Below are 23306 nucleotides of genomic sequence, written 5' to 3' on the forward strand. Positions count from 1 at the left end.
TTATTTTTCTTAAAGAAGGCTAAACGGGACAGTGGCTTTTTAAGTCAATAAAAGGGAATAATTAGATATGTTTTATTCAACCAATTACATACAGGGCAATACCAATATTATAGGAAGTTATAGCATCAGATACTCACATTGCTATCAATGATTGGTTTTTATACAATATATCCCAAATAATTATACACATTAAATATTGCTAAATTATTAGGTTGTGAAAAAACTATGTGTGTCATATTAAAATTAGTTATTATTAAAAAATAACAACTTTTCTGTAAAATTAAAACCATTGATGTTCAATGGCCAGCAAGCTTTCAGATTAGTTCAAAGAATAAATTTTTTCCAAAAAAAAATTCTTGACAGCCTTCTTAGACTTTTATTAAAAGACTCAAATCAGTTATTCTTTCTAAATTGTGCATTGATTGGGACACTGTAGTCAGATGGAGCAAGATCTGGACTATAGATTGGTTGAAGAATTTCCACACTGTTAAATTATTTTAATATGGCACACAAACCGTTTCTCAACTTAATATTAGATATTCAGAGGATTTTCTAGACAACTATCATCTCAAAACCAAAATTTCACCAAAGAAGAAATGCAGTCATCAGACTTTCATGAGTTTCTGCATAGAATTATTTTAAAAAGAAAATGATAATTATTTAAAATCTATTACAATGAACTTTCTCTAAATGCCATTGCTTCATTTCGACAGATCAATCTTAAAATCATTTGGTTTTTTGATTTTCAGATGTTTATCCTTCTCAATATTGCAATCCTCCTCCACTACAAAAAGATCAAAAGCGGACCACAGAGATGAGGCCATTGGGACAGACTATCAGCTACCCCAGTGATACGACAATAGTGGCAAGAGGTTTTTATACACCTTACATGAATGAAAACAGTCCTCACACAGATGTCAATTCATGTTCAAGTGTTGATGGCAGTAACTCCTCTGATAGACGCATGCAATCAAGAAATGTTCTTGCCAGTAGTAGTCAGTCTTCCATTAATAGACCTTTACCTCCTGTACCTAATTAACATCTAATTCTTCACTTAATATCATGTCATTCTATTTCTTTATTTTTTACCTATACCAAAAAGTTCTCATTTCTTTTATTTTTTAACCTATGAAAGGATTTTAAATAGCTTGTTAAAATTAAGGAATGTATTGAGATAAATAGATTTAATTATTTATTAATTAATTAATAGCTTATTTATTATGAAACTAAAAAGTTATCTTTTAAATAATTGATTATTTTCAAAGTTTAATTTTTTCATAGACAGAGAGTCATTATCATGAAAATAAATAACTTTATTTAAATATAGACGTATCCATAATTATTTTAAAATATTATAATTATTATAGCAATTCTAGATGTACATAATTATATAAATATGCACAGGCATACAGATTCATATAACGTTTTCACATATATATTGTAATTTTTTTTAAAAGAATTTTATTTTCTAATATTAAATGTCTTTATGTTCATGAATTTAAATGTTTGCTAACCAAATTTCCACTTCTATATTTATTTTATTTTTATTTGTAGATTTACATTTTTTAGGGGGGGGGTAAGTAATTTAAAGAAATTTAGGTTTACTTATAAATGAAACTTATTTTTAAAAAGAAACGACTATGCGTTTTTTTAAATTTAATCATAAAAGCAAAACAATTTAAAAAAGATAAAAATAGAACATCACTTAATGACTATATAGAATTCTGATTGATGAAAATATTTTAAATTTAGAAATTATATATATTTTTTTATAATTATACTATTATATTTATTTATTTAAAATATGTAAGAATAACAAGTTTTGTTTTTGATCAGTGTTTTTTTTTTAGCTTTTTTACTTAGCGTAAGGATATTAAGTCTTAGGAGTGAGTGGCAGCCATCATACGTACACCAAACAAAGTAGGACTGCTAACTTCCCTCTAGCATCAACTATACAATAAAACAACAAGAATGTTGTTATGTTCTAAGTGCTCCAACAAAAAGTTCTTTTTTTCTGTAAATTGGCATTCCATTTTTGCCTAAACTCCAGTGGATTTTTCTTAAAAGGTAAAATTGTTTCACATTTTATCTCTATTAATCTTCTCTGATTATTTTGTGAAATTCATGGTCTAACATTACATTATATGTTTCATGGACGCCATTGTTATTGTTATTGCTGCTTTGAAAGGCTTTGTTTTACATAGTTTTATGTTCATTTTAAATGGAGCTTGAAATCTATAAAATTATTGATTTTTTTTATCTATATTGTTTAATCATTATTTCTCTTATTTAAATAATCTAATGGTATTTATGAATGAAAAAATAAGTTTTTTTTATTATATGAGTGTTTTATTATATTTAAATTATTATTTAAATATAATAAAACAGGATGTGTATAATCGTATTGTAAGAAAATGCTTGCATGTGTTATATTTTTTGTTTAATTTATATGAAAACATAACTCATTAGTATGATTTACATATAGTGCAAATATTCTTTAAAAAAACACTTAATAATTAAAAAAAAATTTTACATTTATTTTATACTATTTATTTAAATACTGAAGAAATGAGATTTTATTTAAATGATGTATTTTAATTGAATTAAATTTGCCTGAGCATTTGTAAGGTTGTATTAAATAACTCATAATTATGCAGTCTGTTTAAGTAATATATTTATATAATATTAGAAATGATAATTTAGTAATATAAATTAAATATCATATGTACCTTAAAAATTATTGTAGTAATATATTGAGCGAATGTAATTACTAAAAGTGTACATCACAATGTCAATGAATGGACGTTTGAAGTGCAATGTTAAAATAAATAGGAAAAAGGACTTTTAAGCAAAAAAAAAATGTAAAAAGTTAAAAGATACTCCCTTTGTTATGTATTTTTTAGGACAAAATTTTCATAAATACAAAAGAGACATTATTTATATTATTTATTAAAAAAAAATACTTAGACCAATTTAAATACAATCTGAATAAACATCTTGTTGCACAATACCCACTCAGGATGCATATTAATCAGAATGACCCTTTATCTCTCAGTGCCAATATGCCTTGTCTGCGCTGCGATGAAGTTAATTTTTTCTTCAAGTTTAATAACACTATTATAACATTTTTATTTGTCAAATATAATTAATTTTAAGTACTGTGTGATTTTGATTTTTATCTTTGAACTGTAAACATTTAGAAAGTAGTTGTAATAGACAAATGTTGACTCTTTGAAACATTCTACCTTTTTAGATCCCTAGAAGATTCTTTTATCAAGTTTTTCTTTCTTTCTTTTTTTTTATCTAGTTTTTTTTTAGTATGTGACAATGGTATGTGTGAATCATAAAACCTGATTATTATTTCTTAATAATCAACTACACATGAACTTAGTCATGCATGGATGACCTGAAAGATATATGTCAATCAGAAAATATAAAACAAAGTTAGAAAATATAAACAAAAGTTGATTTTAATATGTTTATTGATTATTTGATTTTTAGACTACGGCATTCTATTTAAAACTGAAATTATGTTTTTTTAATTTAAAAAAAAATAATTTGTTTTCATGTTTTTACAGCTTACATTCTAAGTTAAATTTAAAATAATCTTGGCACGCCATTATTTAAAGAAATATTGTACTAAAATATTTTATCAATATTATTTTTATTGGATGTTAATAATGCATTACATACCACTCGACAATTTGTATATTTAGTGTATTTACAAATAGTTAATATCATGATAAAGAGTTTTGTTAAGTTTGTAAAAATCAAGTAAGTAAAATGATATAACAACCAATGATTATGTTAATACATTTATAATTTTTAAGTATAGCTGCTAAGAAAGACAAATAATGGTATTCAACAAAAATATATAAATGATAATTGATGTTTTGTGATTTGTTTTAGAAATTATGAAAAATAATTATGTACATAAATGTAAAAATATGTTTAGGAAATGTAAATAATCATAATGTAAATGATGATAAAAATAACTTGTAAATGTTTCTTCTTACTATGATTTAAAAATAAATACACATGTTCTAAGATGCAGGTTTTATATACAAAGTTTGTTTTTTTTATAAATTTTACCCATCTGTTTTAGTTGTATTTTATATAAGATCATTTATTTTTAGTTGAACTAATGTGATTTAATGTCTTTTGAGTATCAAAAGATTAATAAACTTCATTTTAATAAATAATTTCAAACAATGAATAAACAGTAATCTGATAATAAACATAATTATGTTATAACAAGATTAGAGACTAAAAATACAACATTTATTATCTGTAATTGTATCAATAAAAGATGGCTAAAAATCACATTTAATCTAATGCTTTTTTGTTGATTTTAATTTTCAGTTTTGGATCAAAGTTTACAGCATTATTATTAAAATTACCACCTGCATTTCTACTCAGTTATAATGGAACAAATATATTTATTAATTCTTCTTCTTCATGGATGTCACTGCATAGATCTCACATATTATGTGGAGGAAGGACAAAGTCCACATACTTACCTTGGAGATGTTGCTGCTGACACAGAGGTCATCAACAGCGTACCATTTGAAGAGAAAAATGAAGTGACATTCAGTTTATTGACACAAGGAGTGACAGGCACTTCTTTGTTTCATGTGTCTAAAGAAAGTGGTAAATTGTACACAGCCCAAACCCTTGATGCTGAGTCTCTATGTACATACAATGCAGAATGTTTTCAAATGGTTGATATCGCAGTGAAAAAGTTGACAACTGTTCTTAAGTTATTAGAAGTAAAAGTTATCATTCAAGATATTAATGATCATCAACCTGAGTTTCCAGAAAAACAAGTTTATATACAGTTTGAAGAAGGCGATATTATTGGGACCAAAATATCAATACCAAATGCCATTGACAGAGATGTAGATGCTTTAAACTCAGAAATTATTTATGAGTTTAAAAAATTAAAGGATGAACCATTTACTTTATTTGTTTCCAAAAGTGTTGATGGAACTTCACAACTTGCAATCAATCTAAAAGGGAAGCTTGACAGAGAAACTAAAGATGAATATAAAATTCAAGTTGTGGCAAAAAATAAACAACCTCCAGTGAAAGAAAATATTTTAGATGTATGCATATCAGTTACTGATGTGAACGACAATTTTCCCATATTTTCACAAAATGTCTACAACATTTCAATAAAAAACAAACCAGATGCTGCTTTAGCTGTTATCACTTTATCTGTAAAAGATTTAGATTTAGGTGAAAATGGTAAAATCTCATACAGTTTCAGTTCAAAAACATCAGACATTGCTAAAACTCATTTTGATTTAAATTCAGAAACTGGAGAAATTTTTTTGATGAAGAAATTTACAACTGGGCAAAAACTGAAATATAAACTTTATGTAAAAGCTTCTGATGGAGGCAATCCTCCATTAAGCTCTCTGGCTATGGTTCAAGTGAATGTGATCAATGAACAAAACAATAGACCAATTATAAAAGTGACATTCTTTTCTTCATCTACAGAAAACACAGTTGATATCTCTGAAGATATTAAAGTCGGCAGCTTTATTGCTTATGTGAAAGTAACTGACCATGATTCTGGCCAAAATGGAGATATTAGTTGCCATCTGAATCATGATAAATTTCAACTTCAAAGTCTGGACACAAAGAAATATCAAGTGATTGTTAAAAAGCCATTGGATAGAGAAAGTGAGGATCACCATGATATTATTGTTCATTGCGAGGATAAAGGATCTCCTGCTTTAGAAAGTGAGAAAAGATTTTCTGTTAAAGTGATGGATGTGAATGATGAAAAGCCGGCATTTTCCAAGAAGACATTTCAATTTAAGATCAATGAGAATGAAAAGTCTCGAGTTCACGTTGGCTCAATCAATGCCACAGATCCGGACTTGGGAGCTGGAGGTAAATTAAGTTATTCTCTCTTGCCAAGTAATAGTCAGTTTTTACCTTTCAAAATTACTGACACTGGCTTGATTTCAACAATTATGTCACTGGATCATGAATTTCAAGATCTTTATGAATTTCATGTGTTAGTGAAAGATAATGGAAAGCCATCATTAAATGCTTCAGTGAATGTTGTTGTTGAGATCAGTGATAAAAATGATAATGCTCCATATTTTACATTTCCTAGTGTTAATCCTTATAATGTAGATGTTATCTACTATCCACATCATTCAAAGAACATCACTCAGATAAAGGCATCAGACAGTGACAGTCAAGAGAATGCATTTCTAAAATATGAAATAATCAGAGGCAATAGCAAACAGATATTCAGCATCAACCAGTACACTGGTTTGTTATGTTCAACTCATGTCCTAAGCCAACAAGATGCTGGCTCATATGAGCTGGAGTTTCTAGTGAAGGACAGTGGTAGCCCAATTCTTTCAGCCAGAACTACTATATATTTGACACTGACCGTAAGCAACAAGACATCAGAAATGTTAAATGCTGTTAACATCAAAAAAGATAACAAGATCCACCTGACTTCAGCAATTATCATTGTGTCTGTAGCAGTGACAATAGCTGTGATCATTACAGCTTCAATCTCAGTGTGTATCCTTCGCTGTTGCAATCCTCGAAGTGTTCCAGTAGCAAAAGGTGGATATGTGAGTAGTGGTCAGAGACATTTGATAAGTCCTCCTTACCCAGCCAATCCTTGGTCTAATGTTGCTCTTCCTACAAGTGATGCAGTTGATATGAGAAGAAGCAGTCAACCACCAACACCCAGAATGCAAACCCATCCTTACTCAAGTGCTCAACAAATGTTGTCATATCAAGTACCAAAATCACAGCCAGCCCCAGATTCAGTATCGCAAGTATGATGTTTTTTTATTTTCATTAACTTTTTTGCTTTATATTTCTAATATTTATAAAATTTGATAAGAATTATATTTTCTTATATTAATGTTATGTTGTTTATAATTTTTTGATGTGGTAAATACCTACTATCTTGTCACCTGTATACCTCTAAGTAAAGATTGTGACATATATATATAAGTACATTCTATTTCATAATTTGTATGAATGTTATGAAATAAATCATTTACTTTGATATTTCGTCCATAACTTTATGCTAAACAATATTATGTGTATATGAAATCTATGAAAATCCAAGATATCTTTTTAAATATTTATATAATTCTATTTTTTCTTACCAAGAATTGTGACATTCTTAGATTTAGTTTAATATTCTTTATCATTGAAAATTTTTATACTTTATTTATGGCAGATGTACGTTCAAGATGTAGCTTTGCCATCTGGTAGTAACAGAAATCAAGAACGAAATGGTCGAATGCATGATTATGCCAGTCAAAGATCTGTAAAGTCTTCTCTTCGTGAAAACAAGCAACAATGGAATGAAGCTAATACCAGATCTAAAGATGAGTCAGGTGAGTTATAAAGTGCTTAAAAGTTTTTAAATACTTTTAATTTTCTTGTACTTGTAGCAGCTATTATTCTGGTTCGATTGAGTTGGCTTCCTCCTGAACATGAACTGTATCTTGAACCATTGCAGTCCAGGTTCGTCGATCTTGGGCTATGTTGCAGGATATTGCTAACCAATCCTGATTCATTCACCAGAGAGCAACTACTTGTGGGCCTGATAGTACTGGCAGGTCATCCTTAATTGTTGTTACCTAGGGGTTCAGCTACTACTAACATGTTTGCACCACTCATGTAAAGAGGTGGGAAAAAGAGTCTTGCGAATGTGCTCTCTCTCTGGTCAATCAACTACTGTCTAAATCACTGGAGACATTGTTGAAGAAGTACAGATAGCAGGGGTTGTAGGCTTAGTCTTTGGTGGAGAGTACAAACCAGGACACAATCTCTACAGTGGCAATGCAGAATGCTGCAAAAGCAGTTGTTGAAGACTTCCAGTTTGCGCAGATTCACCACTCTCATAGGCCACGTCTCACAGCCATAGAGAAGGATAGTCCTTACCATCGCTTGATAGATGCATTCCTTTATGTCCAAGCATATTTCTTGTTGTGATCACAGAGACCAGTTGAGATAGAAGAAGGCAGACCATGCTGTTCTTATTTGCTATTCATTCTCAGCTGTTGCTTGTCCAATCAGTGTGATAGTAGAGCCAAGATAGATAAAGGAATCCACATTATGTAAATGAATTCTGTCCAGCATGAACGAAGACATAACCTTTGTTTTGGAGGCATTGATGCACATCCCTATTTTGCCAGTGATAGTCTGCATTCGGTTGAACACAGCTTGCACCTCCTCGCCAGTCAATCCAAGCAGGAAAATATCTATGTAAGCAAGGTCAGACACAGTTACGTTTTTTCGTTTTCATTGAGGATATCATGTTACATAAAAGTAAAAGAAATTTTTACTTGTTCATATTCCATTGGGGAATTCGCATTTCTAGAAGCATCCCCGCTCCACAAGCTAGTTTACAAATGATACTAAAAAACACAAAAAGAAATTTTCATCATTCACTTTATTTTATGTTACAATGTTGACATCATTCTTTTGTTACACTCCTCTATTTTATGTTAAAATTGAAGGCCCTAAGAGCTAACTTCCTGTGAAAATAAGCACTGAAGAATGTTCTCGCTAAAAATGTCAAACTCAAGTTTGAAATAAAACTGTCTTGTCTAAAGAAACATTTATTAATGTTACATGTAATTACATTTCATATATATATAATATAAATCAATACCATACTTTTCTTTTTAGACATTTTTATTTTTGTTCTTCCACCAAAAAAATAATAAAAATATATTGACATTTTTATAATAATCAATAATAAGCAAGTATTATTTTAGGGGAATTCTTTTTATAAATTCATTCAATGACTTAGTTTTATCATTTTTTATGTATTAACAAGTCACCTGGTATTGCCCAAGTCATAAAATATGCTTAAATACCATATTTTCATTCATGCAGATTTTGTACTTATTATTATAGAACCAATTCTCTATCAATTATTATATTGTACCTAATATATAGTAGTGATTTCAAAAGTAAAAAAAAAAAATGACTTATGTGCTATCAACTAGAATCAAAACAAAAACATATAACTCACCAACCTTATCGGTCAGCATATGACCTAAATCTACACATATACAAAAACTGCAACAAATAATGTTATTTAATCTATAACTTTTAATTAGCACATGCGCAGAAAAAAACGGCTATAGTCGAATTATGCCATGCCATGATCAATGCTTTTTTCCCCAATTTTGACCTCTAGCAGCTATTTTACCGGTTTAAAACCAAATCAAAAGTATGCTACAGATCCAAATACTCTATTAGTCAAATTTCAACTTTGTGGACCAAATATTCAGAGAGGAGTTTGGTAGGGATTTTTTATACACACACCAACAAGGTAACTTTTATATGTGTATACAGATATAAAATATATATATTGTATATATAGATACAGGTATAAAAGTATTTTGGTGTGCTTAAACGTCTTCATCTTAAATTCTACTCAATTATGCAGAATGTAGAAATTATGCTTTAATAGAATTCAGCGTAATAGTGTAATGAAAGCAATTATATAAGAAAAAAGCATAAAATATGAATAAGTAATTAATTAATGCTCGTTTTAAAGTAAATCTGGTCCTGCGCGGGATCACTCTACATTGTGGATTGAGTTTCCGCATTTGCCAATGACATCACTGTCTTTGTATCAAGCTTCCGAGGCATCGAGGTGGTGACAGCGGCACTCACATAGTACGAAAAGACCACAGGGGATAAAATCAACCACAGTAAGTCGACCAGTCAACAGTTGGGAGCCTGGAAGGGCGCTGACTCCCTTCCCGCTCCCTTCAGTTGGGCCGATGGCCCGTTTTGGATCCTTGGCATGTGGTTTGGACCGGACTTCCAGCTGGAAAAGAATTGGTTGGAGGTAAAGTCAAAGGTTGAAGCCACAGTCAACTCGTGGGTTCAAAGGAAGCTATCCTTGAAGGGCAGGGCGGAAGCATGTGCTACCTACGTTTTTCCACTCATCCTTTACCGACTGGCTGTACTTCCTCTGCCTGAGAATTATCTAAAATCCCTACAGAGCAAGTTGTCCTCACTTCTTTGGGACAAAGGGAAACATTGAGTTCACAGACAGGTCTGTGTTCAACGTCCGTGTGAGAGAGGTTTGGGAATGCCCAACTTGAGGTGTCATCGTGACGCCGAGAGGTTGACCTTTCTGAGCCAAACCTTGACAGAAGAGTCTGTGTGAAATTCTACGGTTGAAGCTGCTTTTCCTGATCTCATCCTCGACCAGAAGGTCAAGGTGCATCAAAAACTGTGGAGTGACACCCAGTTCTTGAGAGAGTGTAGGTCCGTGCTAAGGAACCTCCCAAGGTCCAGCAACCTTTCACGGCTGACTAGAAAGGGATTATATAAGGCACTAGTGAGGGGGGGGGCGGTTGCTGACGACCCACACGTCGAGCATCTGGGGTTGTAAAAGGAGGGGATCTGCTCCCAGTGGAGCTGGGCTCTAGGTTCGAGTCATCTCAACAACTCTGAGTTTTCCTTGACCTGGCGATTGACCCAAAACGTATTGCCCCTCAACGCTATATTTAAAAGTGCCAGACTAGTGAGGTTGTCAGGGTGTCTCCATTGCAGGACCCCAGCTGAGGAAATGCTGGAACATGCGTTCTTTAATTGCAGTGGACTCAGATGGTACTTGGCATATGTCAACGAGATGATGGCTCACATCAATCCCAAGCAACCTTGTCCTCTGGACTTGTCCTACATCATCCACAGTGCAAAGCCGCTGTGGGGCAGGGAAAGACGAATGTTGTTTCTTGTGATCCTGGCCATGGCCAGAATGGTGATATGGAACTTAAGAATGCAAGAGAAGCACGGGGTTGAATCTTTTGCTGATCAGGATCTGGTCCCCTTCTTCAAGCACCAGCTGAAGGTAAAGATCAGATGTGATAGGAAAAGATTATACTCCGAGACCTTTGACCGAAGATGGGTAAAGTTAGTGAGTCTGTACATACATAGAGGTATCAAGTTGGAGTTCATGTTCCCCGCCTAAGCATGGCACACACGGTTCCAGATCCTGCAGTACTCCAGACCCTTAAAACAAGTGTTTAGACTAGGTTTGTAGCTAACCGAGTGAATGGCCCCCTCCATCATCGATAGGAAACCTTCAAGATGCCTACACACCGATCCTTTCTTCTTCGTCCCTGGCTACCCCAATAAGCAATCTTGGAGAAACTTCACATACCCCCCTCTCAACCCCAGTTTATTTGATCCTGCCTGGATTTTCAGCTCCATATAGAGAACAACTTACTTGTTTTTGGCCATCCCCAAGCCTGAAAACAGTGGGCATTCTACCACATAGAGAGGGTTGGGAGGGTTTTACTAACATTTTAATCATATTTTTTGGACTTTTTTCTCCAATCCAAGCTAATGAAATAAAATTTAAACAAATGACTTTTTATAAATTTTTATGTTTACTCTGTTATGCTATTGTTTATAAAAAATCAATAACAAAAATACACACACACACAGGCAATATGGTTTGTGAATCTTAGGTAGGACGATCCCCGGTGTGCTTGAGGTATTTTGGTGAATGAGAACTTTAGCTAGGATCAAGCATAGACTAGCAAAGGTACAGTGACGAGGATGACCATAGACCCTCCCCCTCCCCCATTTTTAAGTGGCTTTGTGCCTAATATTTTGTTTATTACTGTTTGGTTGTAAACTTTTCAGAGTAAATAAAAAATATATAACTCAATGTCAGAGCAAAAAAAAAAAACTAAATAAATAACCGTTTTTCTAATTAGTTTTTATAAAGTTTTAAACAAAGTTTTACTTTCAAACATGTGGAAAATTATATTTTAACAGAATAAAACTTTTATTAAATCCAATTTGATTCAGATTTTTCCAAAATGAAAGATATGTAATATAGGTTTGAATTTCAGTTTAAATAGATTGAAAATGAAAGAACTGAATTGGCTTAAAAATGTGGTATTAGTATAGAATACAAGCAATGAGTAAAGGAGGATTATAACAAAGTTATTGATAACTTTTTTTAAATTAAAGCCGGAAAGAAAGAGATCATTATAGTTCTTAGTGTATTTTTCATAAGGCTTCATTTCATTTTAGGTGTAAAATTAAAATAATTAAATTTTAATCTGTGATGTTTTTATCATGTTTTAAGATTTATAACATTATAAAATCTTTTATTGTGTTTGAATTTTAAATACAAAATAATAATTATATACTTTCTTTAAAACTATATCTTGAGTTTTGATTTTAAACACAAACTTAAATGCATAATCAATGAGTTTAAAATGAGTTTGTGATGTGTCACAGTGCTATTTTTTATTTGTTTCCTCCACCAATTTTTTTAAAACGGCATATACCTCTAGGTCAAGTTTCTTTTATTATAATCTTGCTTCAATTTAATTATTTTATATATATATATATATATATATATATATATATATATATATATATATATATATATATATATATATAATTATAAAACTCAAATGACCTTGTAACGATGTATGTAACCCACTTTCTGGTTCACAACATCCTGTTGCGCATGCGCGCATGACCTGTGCACTGAAATATTAACGTTATTATTTTGAAATTATTATTTAATATGGGAAGAGTGGGGTTTAAAATAACTTAAACGTAATACAGAAATGAACTTGTAAAAAAAAAAAAAAAAGCAGACAGTATTAACAATTATTTATTTGGATAATTTAAACATGAAAAAAAAAACAAAAGAACAATTGGGACGCTGAAATATTAACGTTATTATTTCGAAATTATTATTTAACATAGGAAGAGTGGGGTTTAAAATAAACAAAAAACAAAAGAACAATTGGGACGCTGAAATATTAACGTTATTATTTCAAAATTATTATTTAACATGGGAAGAGTGGGGTTTAAAATAAACAAAAAACAAAAGAACAACTGGGACGCTGAAATATTAACGTTATTATTTCGAAATTATTATTTAACATGGGAAGAGGGGGGTTTAAAATAACTTAAACGGAATACAGAAATGAACGATGTAAAAAAAGGAGATATATCAAAATTTGAATTTAATTATAATAAGTATTATGGTATCTGTTCAGTGCACATTTACCTATAAGTATGGCCAACCACTTATAATTCAGTAACTGTAAATTTTTTTTTTTCAAAAATAATCAATTATAATAAACAGAACGACTCATAGAAATCTATCTATATTCTTTTTTCATTTTAATATACTTTCATAGAAATGTTTCTGTTATGTTAAAAAAAAAATATTTTCTTTACGTCACAAGTGTCACATTCATACATGAATTCCATAGCTAATACAACATACTGACCCAACAGGTCACGGGTAGTCTAATATATATATATATATATATATGTATATATATATATATATATATATATGTGTATATATATATATATATATATATATTATCCCCCAACTAAATTATTAAATAAATGACTCATACTATATTTTCCAATATATAGTTTCTGAATTCATTTTCCACTCCTAATGTCTCCTATATAAGCTCCATTGAAATTTGTTGAGCTTTATATTATCCCAATAAGTCTCCTTCTATAAAATTGAATTTACTCTCTTCTATCTATCCTCGTTATATATATATATATATATATATATATATATATATATATATATATATAACTATTTCATTTATTCACATAAATTTACTATACGAAAGTATAGATTTATGCGTAAACTTTAAGTATTTACTTCAAAAGTGCTCAATACGTAGGTAGAGCTAGTTAGTAATTTATAAAATATATATGGCGATTAAGCTACACTGAATATTCTGCGTTTCATCCAACTATAGGATTCGTCATTATTTATATATATATAACGAGGATAGATAGAAGAGAGTAAATTCAATTCTATAGAAGGAGACTTATTGGGATAATATAAGCCTGACGAATCCTATAGTTGGATGAAACGCAGAATATTCAGTGTAGCTTAATCGCCATATATATTTTATAAATTACTATATATATATATATATATCATAATCTAATTTTACTTTTCACAAACTCTTAAAACTCTTTAGGAGTTTGTCACTGAATAAAGTAAATAATTCTTACAAAACTTGTAGACATTGTATTTCTTTTAGTTATCTTAAAAAGTGTAACATCAAACAATTTCATTATTTTATTTCAGGTGTGTTTTCTTCTCAGTACTGTAATCCGCCTCAGACTCAAACTGATTTAACACAGACCACGGGGATGAGACCCTTGGAACAGACTATCAATTACCCAAGTGACACCACAATAGTAGCCAGAGGATTTTACACTCCCTACATGAATGAAAACAATCCACAGCCAGGCACAAAATCTCACCCTGAAAGTGATAGCAATAGTCTATCTGGTAGACATTTACAATCAAGGAATGTAGCTCCAAGTGAGAGCCAGACATCTATTAACAGACCACTGCCACCTGTGCCCCAATGAAATAACATTTATTAATAATATAAAAACATTAACAATTAAAACAAGAAAAACATTTTTTTAATCTTTACAAAACATTTGGCTAATTATGTAAAAATGAAACCGACAATATGAAATTAATTAATAATAATAATAAATAACTTTTTTATATAACAAAATAATTTCAAATCAATATTGAATTACTTAAATTGCCTAGATGATTTCATGCTTTAAAATGTAATTTTAAATGAAAATAATCAATTTTTTTGTGTATCATTTTCTAAAAAATTAATTGTGTATTTCATTTCTACTGATTTTGATTAAGCTAAATCTTCAGATATGAAAAATGCTAATTTGTAAGAAAATAGCAAATGACATATTCACTCATATAGAAATGTATACATACTACCATTTATTATTTTAAACATTTTTAAAAAATATTTTTGGGAATTTCTTGCTAAGAAATAAATTTTAAATTTTACTTTTTTTTCCTATTAGATTTCTATTAAAATGACAGAAGTATTCAATCATTAGAATTTAGTTCATATTATAATATGATAATAAAAGCTAAAATAATAAGAAAAAGTAGGCCATAGTGGATAAATACGTATTTTTTTAAAATTCCTAATTTTATGCATAAAATTTATTAATTTTAGTTTAGATTTTATAAAAAATTTTAAATTGTGAGTTAGATTTTTAGTAAATTTAAAGATAAAAAAATATGATGTTTAACTATTTCAAAGACAGTATCCTTAACTAATAAGCTTATTTTAACAGAGAAATAGTAGCCATTTTGCACACATCACACAAATTAGGACTGCTGGCTTCCTTCTTACATGAAATACACAAAAGAAATGGCAAGGGATGTTGATAAATAATAGCTGCTGCTGCTGCTGAAGCTTTATATTTTTCTGGATTTATTTTTTATTTTAGTATAAAATCCAGTTGGATTTCACGTAAAAAGAGGTGAGTTATTTTTAATAATTTCTTCATGTTTTCAGTCATGTTTTCAATCATCAGTAATAAAAGTGTCAAATATCATTTCTATTGCTGATACAAAAGACTGTTTGGTCAGTTGTCGTCTATATTTTAATTTTATTTTATATTGTATTGAGGTCTAATTTTTTCAAAGATAATTCCCATATATTTTATTATCTTATAATTTTTTGAATTAAAAGTATTATATCTATACATTTTTGCAATGTGAAAGAATTCTAACATTTTTATTTAATACATAGTTGTTTCATTTATCTTTCTTTAAATCTAGCCATTTTTTAAATATATGCTTTGTGTGATCATCGATCATTTGTAATTTGCATTGACGAGTAAAAATATCAAAATATTATATATTTTTTTAAAGAATAGGTCCAAATGACTGCACGTATATTAAGTTCTTTTAAATATGAAATTCAGCTGAATCATTTTAAAAACAAAAAGGTAATATCTGATACATTTAAAATCCAAATTCATAATGACTCATATTTAGAAAAAATGTTCTATTTCTATTGAAGTCTTTTTTAGTTATGTTCATCTGTTTATTTTTGTGACACCTGTAAATGATTTGATTATTAATTCATATTTTTGATTTTGACATAAAATTATTATTAGAAAGAAAATAATAAATGAAAAAAGATATAAAGGAAAGATTATTATTTTATACATTTTCATTATTTATAGATATCTCGGTAAATTATTGTGCTCATTTTATATTGCGAAGCATCCAGCATATAGTATCTTTGATAATTTTTATATTCAAAATGAATATTAATCTGTATTATTACTTATTAAATCTTCTGATATTCTGCATTGATTTTGAACTAATTATATAATTTATGAGTTTTTTTTTCTGTTGAGTGACTCAAAAATGATTGCTTAATTATCTTTCATATTGTTATTTTATCTTTACAGTTTCTAAAACTTGTGTTGAATAATCATTATGCACTTGTTTCTTTTTAATTTGTTGAATAAATTAAAGAGAACTTATAATTCATATTTTTTTCTTCTGTTTGTAAAAATAATATGCATTCTAAAATATACTTTATTTATGATAAGATGTAAAATGTTTTCAATATAATTTTGTAAAGTAAAAACAGGAAATATATAAACAGCATTTAAATGTAAATGTATTTTTAATTCTAGATTAGTAAAGATATATATATATATATATATATATATATATATATATATATATAGTTTTAATTGATTGATGTAATAACAAAATGATAACATTCTAATTGAGGATGATTAGTCGAATAAGGTGTAAGAACTACAATTATCTCCTTCTATTAATGATGTAGCCATCAATTTATAAGTTTTTTTAATAATATATTATGACTAAAGATACATTTTCATGGTAGTAAATCAAATTTTAAATAAATTCTTAAATTAAAAATAATTTTTTTTTAATTTTAAATAAGTATTTATATAGACCATTTTAAAGTTTCTGATGTCTTCTAGAGATTAGATAGAGTTGAAATATTGAACAAAGAGTGTAATTAATTTTTATTTTAGATTTTATATAGTTTCTGCATTTCATAAAAAATATTTGACATAAGCAGAGAAACTCGGAGTTGTATGAGATTAAATGAGGATAAACGAATATTCCACATTTCAAATAATTTTATTGTCATTGAAATCGGTTAATTCACCCATTTTTCAATCAAATTGATTGACTGTCTTCTCTAATCAGTGATCAACCATGATGCACTGAAAGGAACCTTCATATGCCTCCCCACAGTGATTTAGTTCATAATACATTGTAGTCTACATTGCACTGTAGAAAACCTACTGTTCATTTTATAAAATTATTTTATAAAATGGCTTGAATTAAAGTTCAAAATGCAAAAGCTAAGCATCATGGTACAATTGTGCTCTAAACAGAAACATTCATTTCGAATGCACCCCTGTCTTATTAAAGAAACTGCTGTTGATTTTATGTCAGGCACATTTGCTTGTGCAATGATAAAACTTCTCAAATGTACGTTGATGTTAGGCTGTATAAGAGTACTAACTTTGGTCAAAATCAGACTTTCTTCTTAAACAGGATTTTTTCAATTATTGATTTTTGATACCTATTATAAACATTCTAATATAAAACCTATCTCAAAACACTTTGAGACACATAAAGTACATTTGTGTGAACTTTTTAAAAATCATCCTAGCCATTACAGAGTCCATAGGTAACAAACTCTCTCGCACTCACACACATAGACAGTGCCTTTTATATCTATAAAAATAGAGATAGACATTAATCACGCAAATGTATGTGTACATAAATCAATGTGACTTTGATATTACTTGAGTCATTATCTTACTTTATATATATATATATATATATATATATATATATATATATATATAGATAGATAGATATAGATATATATAGATATAGATAGATAGATAGATTTGCTATTGATGTTATATTGAATAGTATAAAGTGTATTAGGCTATTGAAATTGGTTTTCATTATAACTTTAATATATATAAGAAATGTTAATAAATTTTTAGGTGAAGCATATTTTTGATTTGTTCATTACTTCATTATGCGGGAATAATAAATAGTTAGATGTATAATAATAACAGTTAGATTTGTAATATATAGATAGATTAATGAATAGATCTATATAGTTTCTGTAATATCAAAAGAAAAAAGAAACTGAAAATTCAAGTAGTCAATACTGATGATTCCCACCCATATTCTGTGATTCATTTAAATATACTATACTTTTAGGTGTATACTTTTTATCCAATGTTTACTTCTTAATGTTTAACAAAATTATTTTTATTTACAGCATATTAATTTTCAAAATATTCCCTATTTAGCTAGAACTCAAGTTAAAAAGGTAAAGATACTTTTCATTTTACCATAATTTTTATTCCATATTGCACTAAGAATGGAAGGGGGGTAACTCTAAATACTTGATATTAAATTTCTTAGTAAATTGTATCCTAAGAACTTTTAAATAACATTCTCAGAGGAGTATCATTAGAATGAATTTATTCTAAAAATGTTCTGCATATTATAAGGATGTCGTACACTACTGATGAATTACAAGAACCTATTCAGAAACAATTTGCTCAAAACCATTTTTATTAGTTGCTATTTAATCTCATTAATTCTTTACTAAATTTGCATTTTCAGATAGAAAAGTAATTGGCAAAATTCAGAAAATAAAAGAACTATGCATTATGATTGAAAATAACTACATACATGATTTCTATGAAGGGAAATAATTGATAAACCATATTGATTGTAATTAAAAACTGTATCCAATGTTTCAGATTGATGAGATATATTTAAATGTTATCTGATTATTCAAATCAATTTATTATTTTTTTATATATTACAATATTTTAAAGACATTTTGTTTGCAGAGTATTTAGAAAGAAATTGGATAAAAATGTAATATATCTATAAAGTATTTAAAAATAGTAAAATTAATGATAGTTTTTTTAATTACAGATTAAATCAAGAGAAATTGACATGAATTATGATTGAAAATAACTGTATGCATTATGATTTATATGAAAGAATATAATTGATAAAGTATATGAATTAATTAAACACGTTTAGAAATATTTTGCATCAATAAGATATATTTAAATATTATTTGATTATTTTTGTGATTAAAAAAAGATTTAATTTATGAAAATATGTGTTAATTTATGATTAATTTTTGCCAGTTTTACAAAAAAATTGAAGAAGTATTTAATTTGTTTAAAAAATATTTTTAGAAACTTGAATTATGAATATTCTTTTTTTCTTTCATAGCAAACCAAAAGTTTAGGATATTGTATTATTGCCCAAATGAAATCAAAATTAAAAATGATATTATATCTAGAAAATATTTTTAAATAGTTAGATTAAAAATATATTTTTATCTTTTTTAAATTTCAGATTGAACTAAAAGTATAACTCAATGAAAAATGGTAATACAAGCGTATATATTCTTGTTTGTTCTGCATGGATATCTGTGTTTGGATCTTACATATTATGTAGAAGAAGGAAAAAGTCCAAATACCTATTTAGGTAATATTGCTGAAGATTCTCACCTGATGGATGATGTCTCACCCAATGAACGAAAGCAAATCACATTCAGCCAATTACAAAAAGGTGTCAATGGAAATTCTAAATTATTCCATGTTTCAAAGAATACAGGAAAATTGTACACTGCTCAAACATTGGATGCTGAATCACTTTGTACTTATAATGTTGAATGTTTTCAACTGGTTGATGTTGCCGTGAAAAAGGCATCAACATTTATTAAATTATTAGAAATCAAAGTTATCATCAAAGATGTGAATGACTATCAACCTGAGTTTCCAGATAAACAAATCAATATTCAATTTGGTGAAGATGATGGAAAAGGAGCAAAGAGGTTAATACCTCATGCTGTTGATAGAGATATTGGGATTTTGAATGCTCAGATTACTTATGAGTTGAAAAAAAAAGAAAATGAAGATTTCTCTTTATTTATTATAAAAAGTGTTGATGGAACATCACAGTTAGCAATAAAGCTAGAAAAAAAGCTTGATAGAGAAAGTAAAAGTTCTTATAAGATTGAAGTAATTGCAAAAGATGGAGGATCTCCCCCAAAAGAAACCATTTTAAATGTCTATATCACTGTGTCAGATGTGAATGATAATTTTCCAGTATTTTCTGAAAATGTTTATAATGTTTCAATCAAAAATAAACCTGATGCTGCTTTACCTATCGCTATTTTATCTGCAAAAGATTTAGATTTTGGAAAAAATGGACAGATATTATATTATTTCAGTTCCAAAACAACTGACATTGCTAAAACACATTTTGATTTAAGTTCAAAAAGTGGAGAAATTTTTTTAATGAAAAAGTTTATGACTGGACAAAATCAGAAATATAAACTTTATGTAAAAGCTTCTGATGGAGGTAATCCTCCATTAAGCTCTCTGGCCATGGTTCAAGTAAATGTGATCAATGAACAGAACAATGCTCCAGTAATTGATGTGAATTTTGTATCTGCATCAAAAGAAAATACAGTTGATATTTCTGAAGATATTAAGGTTGGAAGTTTTATTGCCTATGTGAAAGTTACTGATGAGGATGCTGATCAAAATGGAAAGGTTACTTGTACTCTTGATCACAATAAGTTTCAACTACAAAGTCTGGATACAAAGAAATATCAAGTAATTGTAAAGAAACCAGTGGACAGAGAGAGTGAAGATCACCATGACATTAGGATCAGTTGTGAGGATAAAGGAAATCCTCCTCTTGAAAGTGAAAGCAGATTTTCAGTCCAAGTGATGGATGTGAATGATGAACAGCCACAATTTTCTAAACAATTATTTAAATTCTTCATTGATGAAAACCAGAGATCGAAAATTCCTATTGGCACAATCAATGCCACAGATCCAGACTTGGGACTTGGAGGTAAACTGTCTTTTTCTTTAGTGAGCACCAATAAACAATTTGTACCATTTCGAATCACTGAAAATGGATTAATCTCTTCAATTATGTCTTTAGATCATGAGTTTCAAGATACTTATAATTTTGAAGTGTTTGTAAAAGACAAAGGAAGTCCATCATTGAATAACACAGTGAATGTGATTGTTAAGGTGAGAGATGAAAATGATAATGCTCCATATTTCACATTTCCCAGTGTTAATCCTTATAATATGGATGTAACATATTACCCGCATCATACAAAGAACATCAGCCAGATAAAGGCATCAGACAGTGACAGTCAAGAGAATGCATTTCTAAAATATGAAATAATCAGAGGCAATAGCAAACAGATATTCAGCATCAACCAGTACACTGGTTTGTTATGTTCAACTCATGTCCTAAGCCAACAAGATGCTGGCTCATATGAGCTGGAGTTTCTAGTGAAGGACAGTGGTAGCCCAGTTCTATCAGCCAGAACTACTGTATATTTGACACTGACCGTAAGCAACAAGACATCAGAAATGTTAAATGCTGTTAACATCAAAAAAGATAACAAGATCCATCTGACTTCAGCAATTATCATTGTGTCTGTAGCAGTGACAATAGCTGTGATCATTACAGCTTCAATCTCAGTGTGTATCCTTCGCTGTTGCAATCCTCGAAGTGTTCCAGTAGCAGAAGGTGGATATGTGAGTAGTGGTCAGAGACATTTGATAAGTCCTCCTTACCCAGCCAACCCTTGGTCTAATGTTGCTCTTCCTACAAGTGATGCAGTTGATATAAGAAGAAGCAGTCAACCACCAACACCCAGAATGCAAACCCATCCTTACTCAAGTGCTCAACAAATGCTGTCATCTCAAGCATCAAAACCACAACAACCTGCAGATTCAGTATCACGTGTAAGTTTTGTTTTGTTTATTCCTTCATTCATATTTGTTTATAAATTTTTTCATATGAATTAAGAGCAGTTTTTTAGGGAATAACCCTGTTTTTTTTTTCATCTTTCATCATTAATTTCTTCAAGATTCTGAGATCTGTTTTAATTGAATGTCTATCCTTTTTTATTTCTAATTTGGAACTGATTTCTCTATCTTTATTGTTGTTCTCACAACATATTGGCTGTCTTACTGCTCAATCTTCAAGTGTTTTTTTTTTTAACTGAAACCATCATCCCAGCAATTGATATAACTAAGCTATAACTTAAATGCGTATGTTATTTTTAGATGTTGAGTTCTATACTTAGTAAAGGCTGAACGATGATTTTTTAACAAGTTAACACAAAGAACGGCACAAGAATGGTGTAATACCAGGGCTCCAATAAAACTTGTGATTCAAAATCTCATGGTAGGCACCTGAAGAAATCTGGAAAGGCAAATTGACCAAAATCTTGTGATATCAGCAACTAAGCTGAGTTCAGCTGTTAAAGAATTGTAACTAATGATAAAACTCCTTATTCCTAATAAAAATTGCTAACCTTTGTAACAAAGAATAACTGACATTTTCATTTTTATCAACAATTACATTTATTAGTGAGCTACACGTTTTAAAATTAAAGTTAAAATATTCAACACTTTTTCTTTACAATAATATATACTTTCACTTATAATTGAGTTTTAATTTACTTTTTATTATGAAAATGACATGATTTTTTATTATCTTAACAAGTAATTTTCTAGAATAATGGATATGGATATCAACCTACTTATTTGTATATTTATCGATATAATCTTTTTTTTTTTACTATGAGTATGTGAAGAATGTGCTGATCATTTTTTTTAAAACTAAGAATCATAACCTTCTCATAAGTATATTTGCAAATATAAAACTTGACAATTTCATTCTCTCTCTGCAAACATTTATTTTTAATTGTTTTATTCATATTAAAATAGTAGATCAATAAATATATTACATAACACATTTATATTTTTAACTGAAGTATTGTTTAATGTGCCTTTTTTAAGAGGAATATATTTTAAATAGGATTTTCAAGGTTTTATCACATAGTTTGGTCATTAAATCATTAATTGTATTCAATTGTTATAAACCTATAACTAATTTTGTAGATGTATGGCTATGTTACTATCCATTAATAAAACTTTTGGTATGGAAATAGTTTCAAAAACTTTAAATCTTTTAATACATATGGATTTATTCTGGTGATTCTAATTTTGTAATTAAAATATTAGCATTTGCTTGTTTCAATAAATAATAAATTAATAATAAATATAAAATAAAGTAAAATATAGATAAGAAAGGTATTTTGATTAATTTTATGAACGTAAAATTCACTGTGTTACTCTGATTTTTATTTGTTTCCTATATAATAAACTAGCCTGGGTGCCCGGCGTTGCCTGGGTGTTTGTAGGTGTGTGTTGAGCAAATAAAAAAAAGTTGTAGAAGGCAGGCAGGCTCGAATCTATGACGCAAAGGGGGAAAAGAAAGTGGAGGTGTGTGTAAGAGTGTTGGCTCAGCAAAAAATAAAAAA

The 23306-nt window shown here is 29.0% G+C and overlaps 1 protein-coding gene across 1 annotated transcript in view; it reads left to right on the plus strand.

The window, feature by feature from the left end:
- LOC145242744 (protocadherin-16-like) overlaps positions 1 to 23306 on the plus strand; it is a 73726-nt gene that overhangs the window by 5404 nt on the left and 45016 nt on the right. Inside the window, exons 3-8 of the mRNA XM_080105886.1 lie at positions 750 to 1027; positions 4398 to 6815; positions 7229 to 7388; positions 14132 to 14413; positions 19397 to 19775; positions 19884 to 21720. Coding sequence (XP_079962012.1) covers positions 750 to 1027; positions 4398 to 6815; positions 7229 to 7388; positions 14132 to 14413; positions 19397 to 19775; positions 19884 to 21720 — 5354 coding nt within the window. The remainder of the gene's footprint in view (positions 1 to 749; positions 1028 to 4397; positions 6816 to 7228; positions 7389 to 14131; positions 14414 to 19396; positions 19776 to 19883; positions 21721 to 23306) is intronic.

This window comes from Euprymna scolopes, chromosome 21 (assembly GCF_053919585.1).
Source record: "Euprymna scolopes isolate OS-2025 chromosome 21, ASM5391958v1, whole genome shotgun sequence".
NCBI lineage: Eukaryota > Metazoa > Mollusca > Cephalopoda > Sepiida > Sepiolidae > Euprymna > Euprymna scolopes.